We start from the raw sequence: 14,675 nt of genomic DNA on the forward strand, positions 1-14,675 counted from the left end.
CCCAGCCAAAATGCAAGACTAGTGAATTCATTCTGTGTAGCAAATGGGGAAGCGCAGGCGTCCATCTTTTTCTTGGTGTGGTATGTGTGGGAGAGGCAGAACCGCATTTTCCCCCTGGAGGAAACTTTTAATGGCCATCACACTGAAGCTCTGTTGCTCTAACATGACATCTCTTCTCTTACATTGTAGGAGTGACTATTCCTTGGCTAAATATTGGCATGGTCTTTTCTACCTCATGCTGGTCTCGAGACCAAAATCACCTTCCATATATCGACTACTTACACACTGGTGCTGACTGCATTTGGTGAGTAGTGACCCACAGCAGTGGATGCACGCTGTCCTAGGCATCCTACCAACTGGTGCTGTAAAGGGCCCGAGCCTGCAGCAGCTGGAAGAAATGCACTTTTTCCCTAGCCAGGGCATGTGCTTCCTACCTCTGCCACAGGAGGTTGCGGGGTTCAAAAGATGTTTTCCATTCTTGGCCTTTTGTGTTGTTCTCTTGTGAATTGCCTGCTTAGTCTGCTTCCCTTCTGGGGCCTCCCAGTTATGTGTTGTGGAATTCTAAGAGTTGATCTCATGGCAGCATTCCCACAGTGCCATGGGGGGCTTGTCTAGATGGGCAGCTTCATCTGAGTGGCCTTTACAAGAGCTGAAACATTGAGCAGTGTGTTCTCTTTGTTGGTCCTCTGAGCTCTGTGTTGAGAGCAGCAGGTGGTGGTTGACTGCATATCATATGCTATCCCATCTCATAGTCTCACGGCATGCTGGTCTCAGTCATCTCCACTAACTGCTAATTGACTTAAACGGGTGACAGAATGTTCTTTATTAAGTAAACAGTCTTCAACTGATGTCTCCTCTGGAGCCCATGTGGACAGCAGTTTGCTAGTGTGGGGTACAAGTTGTTTATGACCTGATGAGCAAGGAGGAGGCCTTTGTGTTGTTAAGCGTGATCTCCAGTGTCCTGTGGGGCTTGCTGGGGTGCGGCTGGTGGTATGAGTCGATATGTGGAGCCAGATCATAGTGGTCACGAGCCAGAGAGCAGCCCGCAGCTGTGGAATGCTGCACCCCGTGGACAGTTGTTTCTTTGAGAATCTATGGCCAAGGTCCCACTCAGTGCAGATGCTTCTGTGGCTAACACTGACCTGTGGCATGGTAATGTGAAAATCTTAGTCAAGGTGTCTTAGTCAGGGTTGCTATTACTGTAATGAAACACCATGACCAAAAGTAATTCGCTGGTGGGGCAGGGTTTATTTGGCTTAAACTCCCACATCATCCATTGTTCATCATTAAAAGCCAAGGCAGGAACTCAAGGACAGAAACCTGGAGGCAGGATCTGATGCAGAAGCTATGGAGGGGTGAGATCCTTACTGCTTGCTCTCTATGACCTACCTGTTCAGCCTTCTTCCTTATAGAACCCAGGACGACAGCCCTGGGATAGCACCACCCAGAATAGGCTGTGTCCTTCTCCATCAATCACTAATTAAGAGAATGCCTTACAGGCCTGCGTACAACTGGATCTTCTGGAGGCCTTTTCTTAACTGAAGTTCCTTCTCTCAGATGTGTCAAGTTGACATAAACTGTTCAGCACGGCAAGCTCGAAGTGGCGCGTGCAGGTTATTTTAATAGCTTGAATGTGTAGTTGAAGGGGTTGAAACTTGAGATTCTGTGAGCTGTTTTTCTTGGTCTCATAACAGCATAGACAAAAGTAGAGCCAGGGATATGATCAGAGAACTGTATGGCACATGGTTTTCTTACATGTAATATATATTAGAAACTCAGCATTTCAATCATACATTAATAATGGCTTTGAAATGATATAAGCATTAAGAAAAATGTGGCTGATACCTTCTTTCAGCAGTTGAGACCGTGATTCGCTGCAAAGAGAATTGTGTAATTAGCCGGGCGATGGTGGTGCACGCCTTTAATCCCAGCACTCGGGAGGCAGAGGCAGGCAGATCTCTGTGAGTTCGAGACCAGCCTGGTCTACAGAGCTAGTTCCAGGACAGGCTCCAAAGCCACAGAGAAACCCTGTCTCGAAAAACCAAAAAAAAAAAAAAAAAAGAGAGAGAGAATTGTGTAATTGACTATTGAATGTTGGGGTAGCTGGCCAAACTTGTGTCTGTACAGCCCCAGGGCCTTTTAAGACCCCAGTCTACCATGTTAGCCATTTGTTTTGGCAATAGTCATTGAGACAGCTGACCCTGTCCTGCAGCTGGCTCCCTGTAGTTCATGAATAGGCTTCTGTTCATATTTTTGCTCATAACCATGTGAACCAGAAAGATCTTGTGGTACAATTGGCATTTTTTTGATGGTGGGCTACGTGAGATTGAGATAGAGCCAGCAAAATGTTCAACCTCTGCTACTGCTGTGAGGTCTAGATTCTCCTTTGACTGAGTTACCTGTATTTATTGCCTTTTCTCCCCTGAGGGCTCCATAAGCTTTAGTATGTATGTCCTAGACCCACAGCGTTCCTCATGGTCACTCTGCTCCCATGTTAAGATTCTTCCTTCTCTTAGGTGTTTTAGTAACCACAATTCCTTCAAGCAGGGTTCTGACACACTGTTGATTTCCTAGTTTCCTGGGAAAGGAGCTGTGTGTGTGCACACTGGGCTTGGTCCTTTCCCAGGTTTCTTCCTGGCCAGGAGCTTTAGGTCTTCCCTGGTTGCCTTGGCTAGGGGCCCCCACGTAACCCATGTTTTCTTGTTAGGAACAGCATCAAATCCTGTTCCTATGCTTGAGAGCCAGACAGTTCTTTGCAGTGTCAGAGAACTCACATAAGCTGAGGGGGATGCAGTTGTGTGTGTTTCTGATTTATAGGAGGTTTAACTATATCTGGCTTTGGTTTGAAGGTTTTTTGGCCCACCTTGTGGGTCAGATCTGCATAAAGTGAGCCACGTGTATAAGGCCGTGTTTGTGGTTTGGCTTTGTACTGGGCAGAAGCAGCCAACAGTGACAGAGCAGGGCACTGGGCCAGCACTATAGCTCAGCTGCCCTCTCTGAGGTTGGTCCACGACGAAAAAGGTCCCACCAAGTGTCTCCTGTGTTTCTAACATCCCAGGTATTGCATTCCTGCTGAGGAGGAGAACAAGCTGGAGGGCGTGGTCCACACCCTGCTGCAGGCCAATGGTACCCCAGGGCTGCAAATGCTGGAGAGCAATGTCATGGTAGGTCTGTAGTCACCCACACGACAGGGAACTGATTATGTTGGCAGCTCCTGACAGTGCTGGCCGGGGAAGGAAGTGCTCCAAAAGGGTTGTGGTCATAAGAAGGAAGGAACTATGGTAGAAACCTCTTAGACTACCACTGGCTTGTGCTTCGTGATTTTGTTATTTTCTGAAGGAGAACTATAATCTGGTTCTTCTGTGGCCCCTCCATCAGGGTTCCTGTCAATTGAATGTCCACATAACCTGGCTGGTGTCCTTATGCCATGGGACATGGGTTTGCCTGGCTGATCAAAGTGGGCACATATCTCATTTGGCGTTATCTCTGCAGATCTCCCCAGAGGTGCTGTGTAAAGAGGGGATCAAGGTCCACAGGACTGTGCAGCAGAGTGGGCAGTTTGTTGTCTGCTTCCCAGGATCCTTTGTGTCCAAAGTGTGTTGTGGCTACAGCGTCTCAGAAACAGTGCACTTTGCTACCACCCAGTGGACAAGTATGGGCTTCGAGACTGCCAAGGTAAGCAAGCAGTGCAGGTGTGCCGTAGGCATTGTGTAGACCTGATGCACTGCGAGTATGAAGTTCATGTTGGAAAACCTTAGCCCCTGAGCTCCTTTCACTGCACTGTTGGGTGGAGATCCTCAAGAGCTGGCTGGAAAGTTTTCTCTAGGAAAGGTTTTTCAGGCTTTATCAAGAAGGCTTTTTGACTCCCATTACTAGCCATTCCGCAGTTGTGGGGAGGCTAGTAATGGAATACATAGAACATCTTTGCCCATTCTGGGTTGTGTCGCTGCCTCATGGCCGGCAATGAGGTGCTAGCTAGGTCTTCCCTGGAATCTGGTGCTGTTCTCCAGGTAAGCGAAGTGGCTACAGAGCTGATAGCGATAATCCAAGTCCAGTTGCCACTTTATAAATTCATACAGCCTACCTGCCACTGTGGACCTTGGCTGCTCATTAACTCATGGAAATAGACCCTTTTGTAAAGGTGACTCCTCTTTCAGGAGATGAAGCGCCGCCATATAGCTAAGCCATTCTCCATGGAGAAGTTGCTCTACCAGATTGCACAAGCAGAAGCAAAAAAGGAAAATGGTCCCACCCTCAGTACCATCTCAGCCCTTCTGGACGAGCTCAGGTACTGTAGACCAAGATCCCAAGACTTCAGGGGATGCAACACAGCTGGTTGCAGGACAGGGTTGAGTAAGCCGGTAGTAGTTCCCAGAACTGCAGCCCCTCTGAGGCTTATATGTTGGGAAGCCCTTTTCTGTTCTGTGCTGTGTTCCCTCTTGTCTTCCTGGATGATACTGGGCCTCTAAAGCGCCTGGTGAGCCAATATGAAGTGTGTGATCTCAGGCTGTCATTCCTCTTTATGGTTGATGATGGACTCACCTTTTTGTAATACTTTGCTCTAGGCTTTAGTGTTGGGGTGGTAGTTAGAAGAGGGGCTCACCATGTCCAACCCTAGGCTCTCTTCCAGATAGAGACACACAAACCATCGAGTATTGTAGGCACCAATATTACCCAACTCTGATGTGGTGCTAGTTTGTCCCCTTAAGTTGGCCCAGCTTGTATTCCACACATGTTGAAGGTGTTTCTCAGCTTCACACAGGCCAGACAGTCATTGAAGGACAGGGTGTGTATTGTACCTGGTTCTCTGTGTTACACTCTGACCTCACTTGAATCCTCTTTAAGGCTTCCCTCTCTGGGGAAATAAAATGCTGATGGGAAACATAAAGATGCCCACCAGTTAGATAAAGTTTTCAAGGGTAGGACTAGCAAATAGGTAAAAATCTGTCCTTGACTTTGAGCAAGAATATTTGTAATCTTGAGCAAAATCCAGTCACCCCATGGCTCTCTTGTCTGAAGTACATGGCCTCTGGCTGGGGCTTTAAGAAGGTTTGCTAGGCTTTTTACCCCATGGCCTGTGTTGTCTTGGAGAACAAGTCTAGTCTAAAGGGGTCATGGCATGTTCTCTGGAAGAACCAGGTGTCAATTGTGGGCATGCAACCTTCTCATGGTGCCTGTCACTCACCTACACAGGGATACAGAGCTGCGGCAGCGCAGGCAGCTGTTTGAGGCTGGCCTTCACTCTTCAGCCCGCTATGGCAGCCATGATGGCAACAGCATGGTGGCGGATGGTAAGAAAAAGCCTCGAAAGTGGCTGCAGCTGGAAACGTCAGAGAGGAGGTGCCAGATCTGCCAGCATTTGTGTTACCTGTCCATGGTGAGTCTATCTGCACGTGATCTCCATGCAAACTTACCGTGGGTCCCAATACCAAGCCTTCATCCAGCCCCTGGCCTCCTCAGACCATGGTAGCAAAAGCAAGAGTCAGCTGGCCACAGTAAGCCACCTTGTGTCTGTAGTCAGAAATCAAGAGGAATGCTGGTGCCCCGCCCCCACCCCTCTAGTTTTTATTCCGCCTAGGTTCCACCATATTCAATTAAACATTTTGAAAAACATCCTCTACATACCCAGAGGTATTTAATTTCTAGATTTTGTAAGGCTGGCAATAAAGATTTACCTTGATAGGGTTTTATTAATGCTAATAACTTACATTGTTCAAAACTCTTTGTGATTAGCCCTTAGAGTGATTGAAAGGGGCAACCAGTTCTTTTTTGTTGCATGGAAGCTTCTGAGAAAAAGCCTTTAAAATATTTTTTTAAAAGCCCAACAAATATTTGCACCCAAGTGTCAGAACCATTGTTCCTATTTATTCTAACATCCAGGTGATAGGACCTAAGGTCTCATAAAGGGTGAGATTACATGTGCCCTTCTTAGGCCCCACAGTGCCAGTGTCTTTTCATGTGACTTCAGTAGCAGGGCACATGCTTGGGAGGCATCAGCATGCATGTCCTCAGGGGTACTAAAGATTAGGAGCCCGGCCAACATATTTTGGTCAGAAACTCCCCAAGTCTTAATTCTAAGCCTTCGAAGCCAATACCAGTATATCTGTCCCATCTCTATGAGGAGGGGCATAGATCTGGACGGGCTTGGAGAGCTAAGGCAGGAGCTGCTCCTTTCTTGCCTCATTCCCCACCTTGTTGAAGACCCTGTTGTATGGTTTCTCATCAGTTTGCACTGTTGTAAGTCACTGACCACTGCCTTGAACTCAGCTTGCATCTTTTCTCTAAAGGTGGTTCAGGAGAACGAGAATGTTGTGTTCTGTCTGGAGTGTGCACTGCGCCATGTGGAGAAACAGAAGTCTTGCCGTGGGCTGAAGCTGATGTACCGCTACGATGAGGTCAGTTCTGACTTGGGCAGGGCCCTGGGTACCATAGGGGCCTTCTTAGCCCAGATGACATTAGCTCAGGGCCTAGCCATGCTTGCAGAACCGAGGCTAAAGGACTTATAGTGGATGCTAGCCATCCATGTCTAGACTGGAGAGATGGTAGCTTGAGTTATGCTTTGTCTTCTGACCCCCATGTCAGATCCTCAGTGCCCAGTCTACAGAGTGCTCGTACCTTTGTCAGATTCTGTGCATTTTCCACATGGCAGGTTTGCTTCTTGCACAGGAGGTGCTTGTCCCCTGAGATGGCCCTCCAGGGCTATTCACCCTGGCACCTGCCTTGATAACTGCATTTTGGGAATCAACTCTCTACCTCCACGACTACTCAAGCTCTCCACAGAGCATTTTCCTGTCTCCTGAGCCTGTTCAATGTGGGTCAGAAAAAGTTGCCACCCCTTGGCACAGTTCTGATTGCCTATTGGCAGCACTGCCAGCCTTGGTACTCTTCACCTGTGGTGGTTCTGCACACAACAGAATGATTGTCAACCTTCCTGGCCAGGCAACTTCTATAGCTTTTTCCCACTTTGCCTTTCGGGCTGGGGTATCCTTAGGGCGACATTGGCCTTTAAAAGGTGGCATTGCTCAGTGAACCTGTCACCTTTTCACTAACAAGCTTCCTTGCTAGCAGCTGCTAAATCATGCCTTGCTTCTCTTGGCCTTTTGCAGCCAGCCATTGGCTGTGCTAGCCCCAGAACATTTAAGTATGAGATACCAGTTCTTTGGAGTCTTTGCTTGGCCTTGGAGTGGAGGCCTCATGAGATGCTGAATATGAGCTGCAGCCTCCTCTGACCCTTGTCTGTACAGACAGGAGATGTGCAGAGGAGCTGCCTTAGGGACTTCTGCTACTGTGGATTGTGTGCTGTTATGGTGGGAAGGGATCATTTGAGCCCTGGGGGATGGGTCCCATGTCTGCTTTGCAGACTGATACTGTGAACATACTGAGTCAGGGTGTGTGCGTGTGTCTGTGATGGCGATGCTCCTTGCATGATTTGGATACCTGCACTGGCCATGGCTGCCCCTTCACTCACCATTGATTCCATGTTCTGTGTTCATAGTAGAATGCTTTACCTTGGGGGCCCAACTCCCTAGCAGCCCTGGAATATGGCCTCCTGCGCTGCAGACCTGCTGGGAATCAAGTCCACTTGTGAGCCGCACGGTCTCCACAGCTTCATACCCTTTTTCTTTTTTCTCAGCATGGGATTCTGCATTAAGTTCTACATGTCTTATCTACTTCACCTTCTAAGTCAGTGTTTCTTACCCTTTAATACAGTTCCTCATGTTGGGGTGACCCCCACCATAAAATTATTTTTGTTGCTACTTGGTAACTGTAATTTTGCTCCTGTCGTGAGTCATAATATAAGTGTCTGATACGCAGGATGTCTGACTATGTGAGCCCTGTGAAAGGACTGACGCCCGGGGGTCTGAAATCATAGGCTGGGAATAGCTGCTAAATAAACCTCCGTCCGTATCTTTTCTTTCACCAGTAGAACAAACACTATTTACTATTCTAGTTGGTCTTCTAACTTGTACTATCGATACAGTGTGTATACTTTATTGCCTTGCCCACCCCAACAGTATTGAGATACATTCTGGCTGAAGCTGCTCGTTTCTCCACTTCTAACCCCACTTTGGGTCAACGAACATCTCAAGCAGCCCTCCCCAGATTCTCACAGGCTGCAGCACATGCTCCTGTCTCCTTGGCTGACAGCTTCCAGTCCTCTGATGGGATGGGATGTGCCAATCCTGGTTTGCCTGGTGCTGCACATTTGGCAACCTGGTGCCATGAGTCAGGCAGTGTCACCTTTTGGACAGTGGCCATCACCACTGTGTGTTCCCCAGCTCTGTGACTGGCTGTGTAGCACATTATCCATGTTGTCCCAGGCTCTGCCTTCTAGCTGTTCTTCTGACCCCATCACTTCCCTCCTTGGTTGTGCTGAGGCTGGATCAGGTAGACAGTAGTGCATTCAAATTCAAGGCCTTTACTTACTTGTCCCAGGCTTGCCAAGGGTGAGTCAGGTGTAGGTCGGACTCATGTTACAAGGCTGCAAAGCAGAAAGCAGGTCTATTTACTCCTGTTGTGTTCAGTGATAACACACTTCTGTGGTTCTTAATTTGTTACATGAGCAGCAAATATCACAATGTGTTTAAAATTAGCGCCGCCGCCCCCCCCCCCCACCAGGGCCCAGATTTGGCCACAGCAAGCACAACCAGGGATGGCATCTGAGCACATGATTAGGGCAAGCTGGAACCGTTTTCCTGAATGTGCTGCTAGAAGCTGAGCAGTGGGGTGGAAACATTTTACTGCGACCAACATCCTGAAAAGTACAGCAGCACATTGATCTGGTGGTCTGATGTCTGTCTAGTCCCTGGCTTTGATGGGAAAGGAAAAATGCACGCAACAGCCTCTCCCTCCACCAGAGGCTTGCTGTAGTTAAGGAAGTCAGTAACAGTCCTGAATCGAGGTCAGCTAGTTTGATTGGGAAAAGTAGTGTGCAGCCCACTTATGAGCACTCCTGTCCAGGCCAATAACAGATGTGCTAGGGATTCCAGGCCTGTCCCTTCCACACCCCAGTCCTCTTGTACACTGTGAAGCTCCCAGGAGACACCTGGACACGTGTCAGAGCCTGGCTGCATGAGGACAGAAGGCAAAGTTTCACACTGTGTCTCCAAGCTTGGCACAAAGGAGTCAGTCTACAGGAGGCAAGGGCCCTGTGTTAAGTCGGCAGATGTGTTAGGTTTTTGTGGCCTTCAGTTCCTTCTATGACTTTTCAGAGACAGAGCTCCACTGTGTGAACCTCAGGAGCCTTTTGTCCAGAGCTGCATCCATTCCTCAATCACGGTGCCCAGCCATCCTGCTAGGTATTTGGGTTTCCTGCCAATGCTCTCAATTTTGAGGTAGCCAATGTGTCCCAGGCTGGCCCCAAATGTGTTTTCTTCTTCCTTGACCCTTGGAGACCTGTGATTCCCAAGTGTGGACTACCACTGTGGATACATTTTGGTAGAGAGATGAAGGGTGAGGAACAAGGATGTGGCTATTCCCTCTTTGAGTCATGTGACTTGGTAATGTCACATACTGGAGAACTTTAGCATAGTCCCAAAGCTGGTGCCCATGAAGCACCCCAGTGTGGGGCACAGCAAGATAAGCTGGCCATTTAGAAACATGAATATAGGTGCCTTGTGGTATTAGGAAGAAGTTAGCAATGTAGCTGGCCATCCTGCTTAGCCATGCTTGTCCTGGGCTTGCAGTTCTTCTCAGATCTGGCTGTTCTTTTTTTGCTTTTAAACTTTTTGATTCTTTGTGTCTTTCATACCATGCATCCCAATCCCATTTATTTCCCCGTCCCTTTGTATCTGCCCTCTAACCTTGTAACCCCCCACCCAAGATAAAATAAAATTTAACAGGGGGGATCTCATCATGGAAGCTGTAGTGTGCCACAGAAAATCCTTTTATCCACACATCTTTACTTACAAGTCTTCATTGCAAAGAGTTCAAGGCCTCTGGTTTCTGCTACATCCTCAAACACGGGGCCTCACTGGAACTCCTCTTGGTTATCCTGTTGTTGCCCTGTGCTGTGGAGATCTTCCAGCTTTGGCTCCAGCAGATGACAGATGGGGTGGATGCTGGGGTGGGCTAACTCAACCCTGGTTTTGGGCCTGGGCAGTTAGTTGCAGGGTTGGTCAGCCCAGCAGCTCTCCTGATTTTCTCCACCAGGGTGAGCTCTCAAGTATTGCCCTGGGCTTGTTCACCTCTTTCAGTGATGAGCAAGTGGTAGCTGGCTGCTGTTCTTAATTTCTGGATTTTTTTTTCTTCTCACATTGATTCTTTCAAGAGATAACTGCAGCAAGTGTCTCTCTTCCCTACCCCAACTGTTTGATTCAGGGCCAGGAGATGGCCTGCCCCCTGGCTGGGAGGAATTCTTTTCAAAAATAAATTTACAGCCGGGCGATGGTGGCGCATGCCTTTAATCCCAGCATTCGGGAGGCAGAGGCAGGCGGATCTCTGTGAGTTCGAGACCAGCCTGGTCTACAAGAGCTAGTTTCAGGACAGGCTCCAAAACCACAGAGAAACCCTGTCTCGAAAAACAAACAAAACAAAAAAAATTTACATATATGGGGGGTACAGTACACTAGAGGTCAAAGGCATTCGGTTCCTTGGTGGTAGAGTTACAAGACACTTATGAGCAGCAGAAGTGGGCCTTGGGAGCCCAGCTCCTCCTGTAAGAGGGAGCTGTGTATATCTCAGCAATGGAAAGGTCTGTCTAGCTTCTTCCTTAGGTGTCGTCCTGTCCTGTTCAAAAGTCCTTTGCATCTCTGAATCCTAAAGCTATTTAGAAAGCTTGCCCATGTCTGGTGCAACACACTCATAAGTCCTCATGCTAAGGTAATGTTTGTTGTCTGGGACCCCTCTGCTGTACTAACTTAATGCGGTCTCTCTGTTATCCTGGCAGGAGCAGATCATCAGTTTGGTCAACCAGATATGTGGTAAAGTGTCTGGCAAACACGGCGGCATTGAGAACTGTCTCAACAAACCCACACCAAAAAGAGGACCCCGCAAGAGAGCGACTGTGGACGTGCCGCCATCTCGGCTACCATCCTCATGAAGATGCCGAACCCATGGTCACTTATATATTTTTTGTAATTACTATATTCTAGTTTGGAGTACTTGCTGTAGGATACAAGCTGTCTTTGCACTAGCTCTAAAGAAGAATTTCTTCTGGTTTTAGAGAACTGATTTTGTTTTAGCATTAAACTGTTGAAGTTTTTGTACGTAGATATATAGATACTGCAGTCAGGTTTGGAAGCTGCCGTACACTCACTGTTTAAAACCTATGAGGGGCTGTATTAATTTGTATTGCCCCCACGGCTAACAAAAGCCTTTTTGTTTTGTTTTGTTCTGTTTTTGTTTGTTTGTTTTTGTTTTGTTTGGTAACTGTTGGGGAATAAAGGCTTTTTAACCCATTTTTGAAGAGGGTGAAGTTTGGAGAACAAATTTTAAAACCATCAGTCACCTGAGCAGATTTTTCTAGATTGGGAAAAGGGATAGAAGAACACACACATATACAGAAAAAAGAAACTTGAAATGGCTTTACTTTGGCTGTCTTTTCTTCTATCTTGTGCAAGAGGAGTCTGTACCTTTTGAAACCGGAGCGCCTTGTATGTTTAGTTGGGCGGTTATTGGCAGCTGAAAACAAAATGTGAGGTTTGAGTGACAAGGTTCTCATACCAGCACATCACTATGCATCCGTTCGAGGAGGAGAGAGGACGAAGACAAAGACTGCCTGCCTTGGAGGGTCACTGCGGGAGACCTGTGCCTCATTTCGTTAGGAAATCCATTCTGTTATTTTTTTGGTGCTGTTGGCTACTTTATCAAAAAAATAAATAAATATAAAAAAATCCACCAAAAAAAATTTAAAAATCAAAAAAACCTTCAAATAGCATCTTTGAGGATAAAGGAAACCAGTAGTTGATTGTAAGTGCTTCCCTGTCACCCAGTGCAATTTCCTGACATTCCACTTCCGTCTCTGCCTGTCTCTCTCACACATCAGCATTAATCTCTGTTTAAAACACAATTAGAGCCACTAAGTCTGCAGTTGTTTTTGAATGTGAAAATACATCTGTGCTCATCTTGTCTATTTTTTCTTGTCATATTTTAACAAAAAAGGAAAAAAAAAAGAATCCCGTACCCTTTGTACATACTCCTGTAAATTGTTTTAAATACTTGAGCCTTTTCTTGGTGGGGGGAGGGAGGGGTGAGAAAAGATGAAGAAAAGCCTTACATTTCAGTTTCTTCATCGGCTGATTGGATGCTTACAGGGTTTTTCTTGTAACATTTATAAGTGCTGCTTACACCACTCAACAACAACAAAACATGGTAATGGAGTAGCTGTTGCCCTTCTCCGGTTGTGTGTACAGTATGTGTGGAATAAAAAAGGGAAACTGTTTTCACAAGCTGTTCTTTGTTTCATAATTGGATCAGTCCGTAGCTACCCATATTGCACTGAGCTTGCCAGTGGTGACTGCCAGGAATGTCCTAGGATCCACTTTGGTGGTTGTTGTTGCAGAAGACTGAGCTGTTTTGGAATATTTAACGATTACACAACAGTCGAGTGTTTTCCCATGTGGTTGTCCAGTTTTTTATGGCCTTGCTGTGTACTTTTCCCTCTTTTTGACAGTAAACTTTCGCCTATGGCTTACAGTTTGACATTTAATTTATTAGCGCTGCTCTGCACCCCTCCCTCAAGGGAGGACTTCGTGTGGTTTATTGCCAGTTTTTTTTGTTTACTTTTCAGGTTTGTACTACAAGGTTTAATAATAAAAACAAGTTTTTGGACACTTTTGTCTGTCTTGTGGGTGGCGAGGGAAGGACGGGCTTTCTTCTGGTTGGTGGGGCGGGGCTGCAAGTCTCCTCTGGCCGGGAGCGGAGCTACTGGGCATTTCCCTAGCCGCTCTGTTGTGGCCCTGGTGGGGATAGGAGCTCCTGCTCTGTGGGGGAACAAGCCAGAGTGTTATTGGCTTGTTTACTGTAATGGCTCAGCTGATGGGTAAAATTAAACAAGTTTTTCAGGTCCCAATTTGATCATGTTAGCAGAGCTGTTTTCCCCTGGTGTAACCAGGGTATGCAGCCCACATGGACAGGTCTAGGTCCTGTCCCCTGCAAGTCCTTCCTCAGTGACCCTCCATACCTGAGTTCCTTAGGATTGCTTGGTCCTATCAGCTGTAAGCACCTGCCAAGGAAGAAGCCTTTCATACACCCCACGTGCTCAACACAGCTTACTGTTCAGTCCACAGCTTTATTGTGAGCTCTTCTCCAATGATTCTCACATACCATTAGCAATTGTGTAAAAAAAAAAAAGAAAATTCAAAAACCTCTACAGACCCTGGCTTTGCTGGAGGACTGCACACAGCTGGCAAGTCATCTAAATGTCCTGAGTTGAGTCGCTGTCATCACTGACACCTGGGCTGGAGTTTCTGTCAGTGTGTAATGTGACCAAGGCAGTGTCCACCTGTACCTCCTCCTCGTCAGACTGGATGAGTGGGGCCTCAACGGTGTCCAGTTCAGCACAGGCAGAGGGTGAGGCAGGTGGCTGGACAGCCATTTCTGAGGGATTTGGAATCTGAAGAGTCATCTCATTCTCACAGGGGTTGGTTTCATGCTCTGTTGAAGAAAGTAGAAAAGGCCTCTGAGGTATTGCAGTTGGGAACCACTATTGAGGACAGCTGTCTGAGACTATACCACAGTGCTGCCTTCCTTGATCCCTACAGCCTAGTTGTTCTCCCTGCAGGAGCCACAGGTGAACAAGCCGGCTGACCATCCGTTCTGTGCTCAGATGAGCACCTGTGACACTGGAAAAAGACCAAAAACTCTTTAAAGCCCATACGATTCTATTTAGCACTGTGCTTAAAGGGTAAGGGCATATGCTAAAAGCCATAAACCATGCACAACACAGATAATCCTATAGCTTCTTCAATCCCTGTATATTGGTGCTAAGATGAGCTCAGAATTACTGAGCCTTCAGCAATTCTCCAATTTTACAGGGACTTAATAAGGAATAAAGATTTTACACATAACCGGTCACTGTGAGTAAATGATTCCTATCTCTATAGAGGGCTGAGAGGAGGGTGAAGTCAGAGGAATCAGGACCCATAGTACTGTGGACCCATATCTGAGGCCTGAGGGTTGCCCTTCTGTCTTGTACATGAAGAAAACACTGGCTACTCAGAAGAGCTGCTCAGGTTTAAGGGTGCAAGCCCCACAATCCTGGAAGATCTTGGTGAGCAATTGCTGAATGAACATGAAATCAGAGTGTCTTAAGTAGAATTTCACATACTATTGCTGTTTGAAGGGCAGAGCTTAGAAGTAACTGAGTGGAGGCAGTAAAACTGGACAGTTCAGTTTAGCACAGTGAACAATCTGTATCTCATTTGCCTTAGCTACATGTGGGAAAACGGGTTCATGAAAGATGTTAAGTTTAAGCGATTTGATACTGTCTGGTTGTGACTCTTACCTAAACCAGGGGACACTACAATGTTGTCTTCTCCATTGGAGTTCAAGAAGACATCTAAAGCCTCCTGGTCAGAGATGTCCATAAGGTCCATCTGCTCCAGCATGTCCACATTCACCTCCATGGATGACATGCTGCCCATGGGCTCTAAGGATAAAACAATTGACACTTTTTTTTCTTTTTCTGGTACATGGTGAGTTTCATCATTATGAGGCTAATGACACTATTCCCT

General features: G+C 46.9%; 2 protein-coding genes across 4 annotated transcripts in view; one reads left to right on the top strand and one right to left on the bottom strand.

Annotated features, from left to right (window-relative positions):
* The window catches only part of Jarid2 (jumonji and AT-rich interaction domain containing 2), a 188,284-nt gene extending 175,518 nt beyond the window's left edge, over positions 1–12,766 (top strand). For both annotated transcript variants that reach the window (XM_057787147.1, XM_057787148.1), the window contains 7 exons: positions 190–304; positions 3,059–3,164; positions 3,493–3,675; positions 4,158–4,288; positions 5,194–5,377; positions 6,288–6,395; positions 10,889–12,766. In XM_057787147.1, coding sequence (XP_057643130.1) covers positions 190–304; positions 3,059–3,164; positions 3,493–3,675; positions 4,158–4,288; positions 5,194–5,377; positions 6,288–6,395; positions 10,889–11,041 — 980 coding nt within the window. In that variant the 3' untranslated portion in view covers positions 11,042–12,766. The remainder of the gene's footprint in view (positions 1–189; positions 305–3,058; positions 3,165–3,492; positions 3,676–4,157; positions 4,289–5,193; positions 5,378–6,287; positions 6,396–10,888) is intronic.
* Positions 12,767–13,223: 457 nt separating this feature from the next.
* The window catches only part of Dtnbp1 (dystrobrevin binding protein 1), an 86,929-nt gene continuing 85,477 nt past the window's right edge, over positions 13,224–14,675 (bottom strand). For both annotated transcript variants that reach the window (XM_057787149.1, XM_057787150.1), the window contains exons 9-10: positions 14,447–14,590; positions 13,224–13,596 (exon numbers count right to left, since the gene is read on the bottom strand). In XM_057787149.1, coding sequence (XP_057643132.1) covers positions 13,358–13,596; positions 14,447–14,590 — 383 coding nt within the window. In that variant the 3' untranslated portion in view covers positions 13,224–13,357. The remainder of the gene's footprint in view (positions 13,597–14,446; positions 14,591–14,675) is intronic.

Source organism: Chionomys nivalis, chromosome 13, assembly GCF_950005125.1.
Source record: "Chionomys nivalis chromosome 13, mChiNiv1.1, whole genome shotgun sequence".
In the NCBI taxonomy this organism is placed as follows: domain Eukaryota; kingdom Metazoa; phylum Chordata; class Mammalia; order Rodentia; family Cricetidae; genus Chionomys; species Chionomys nivalis.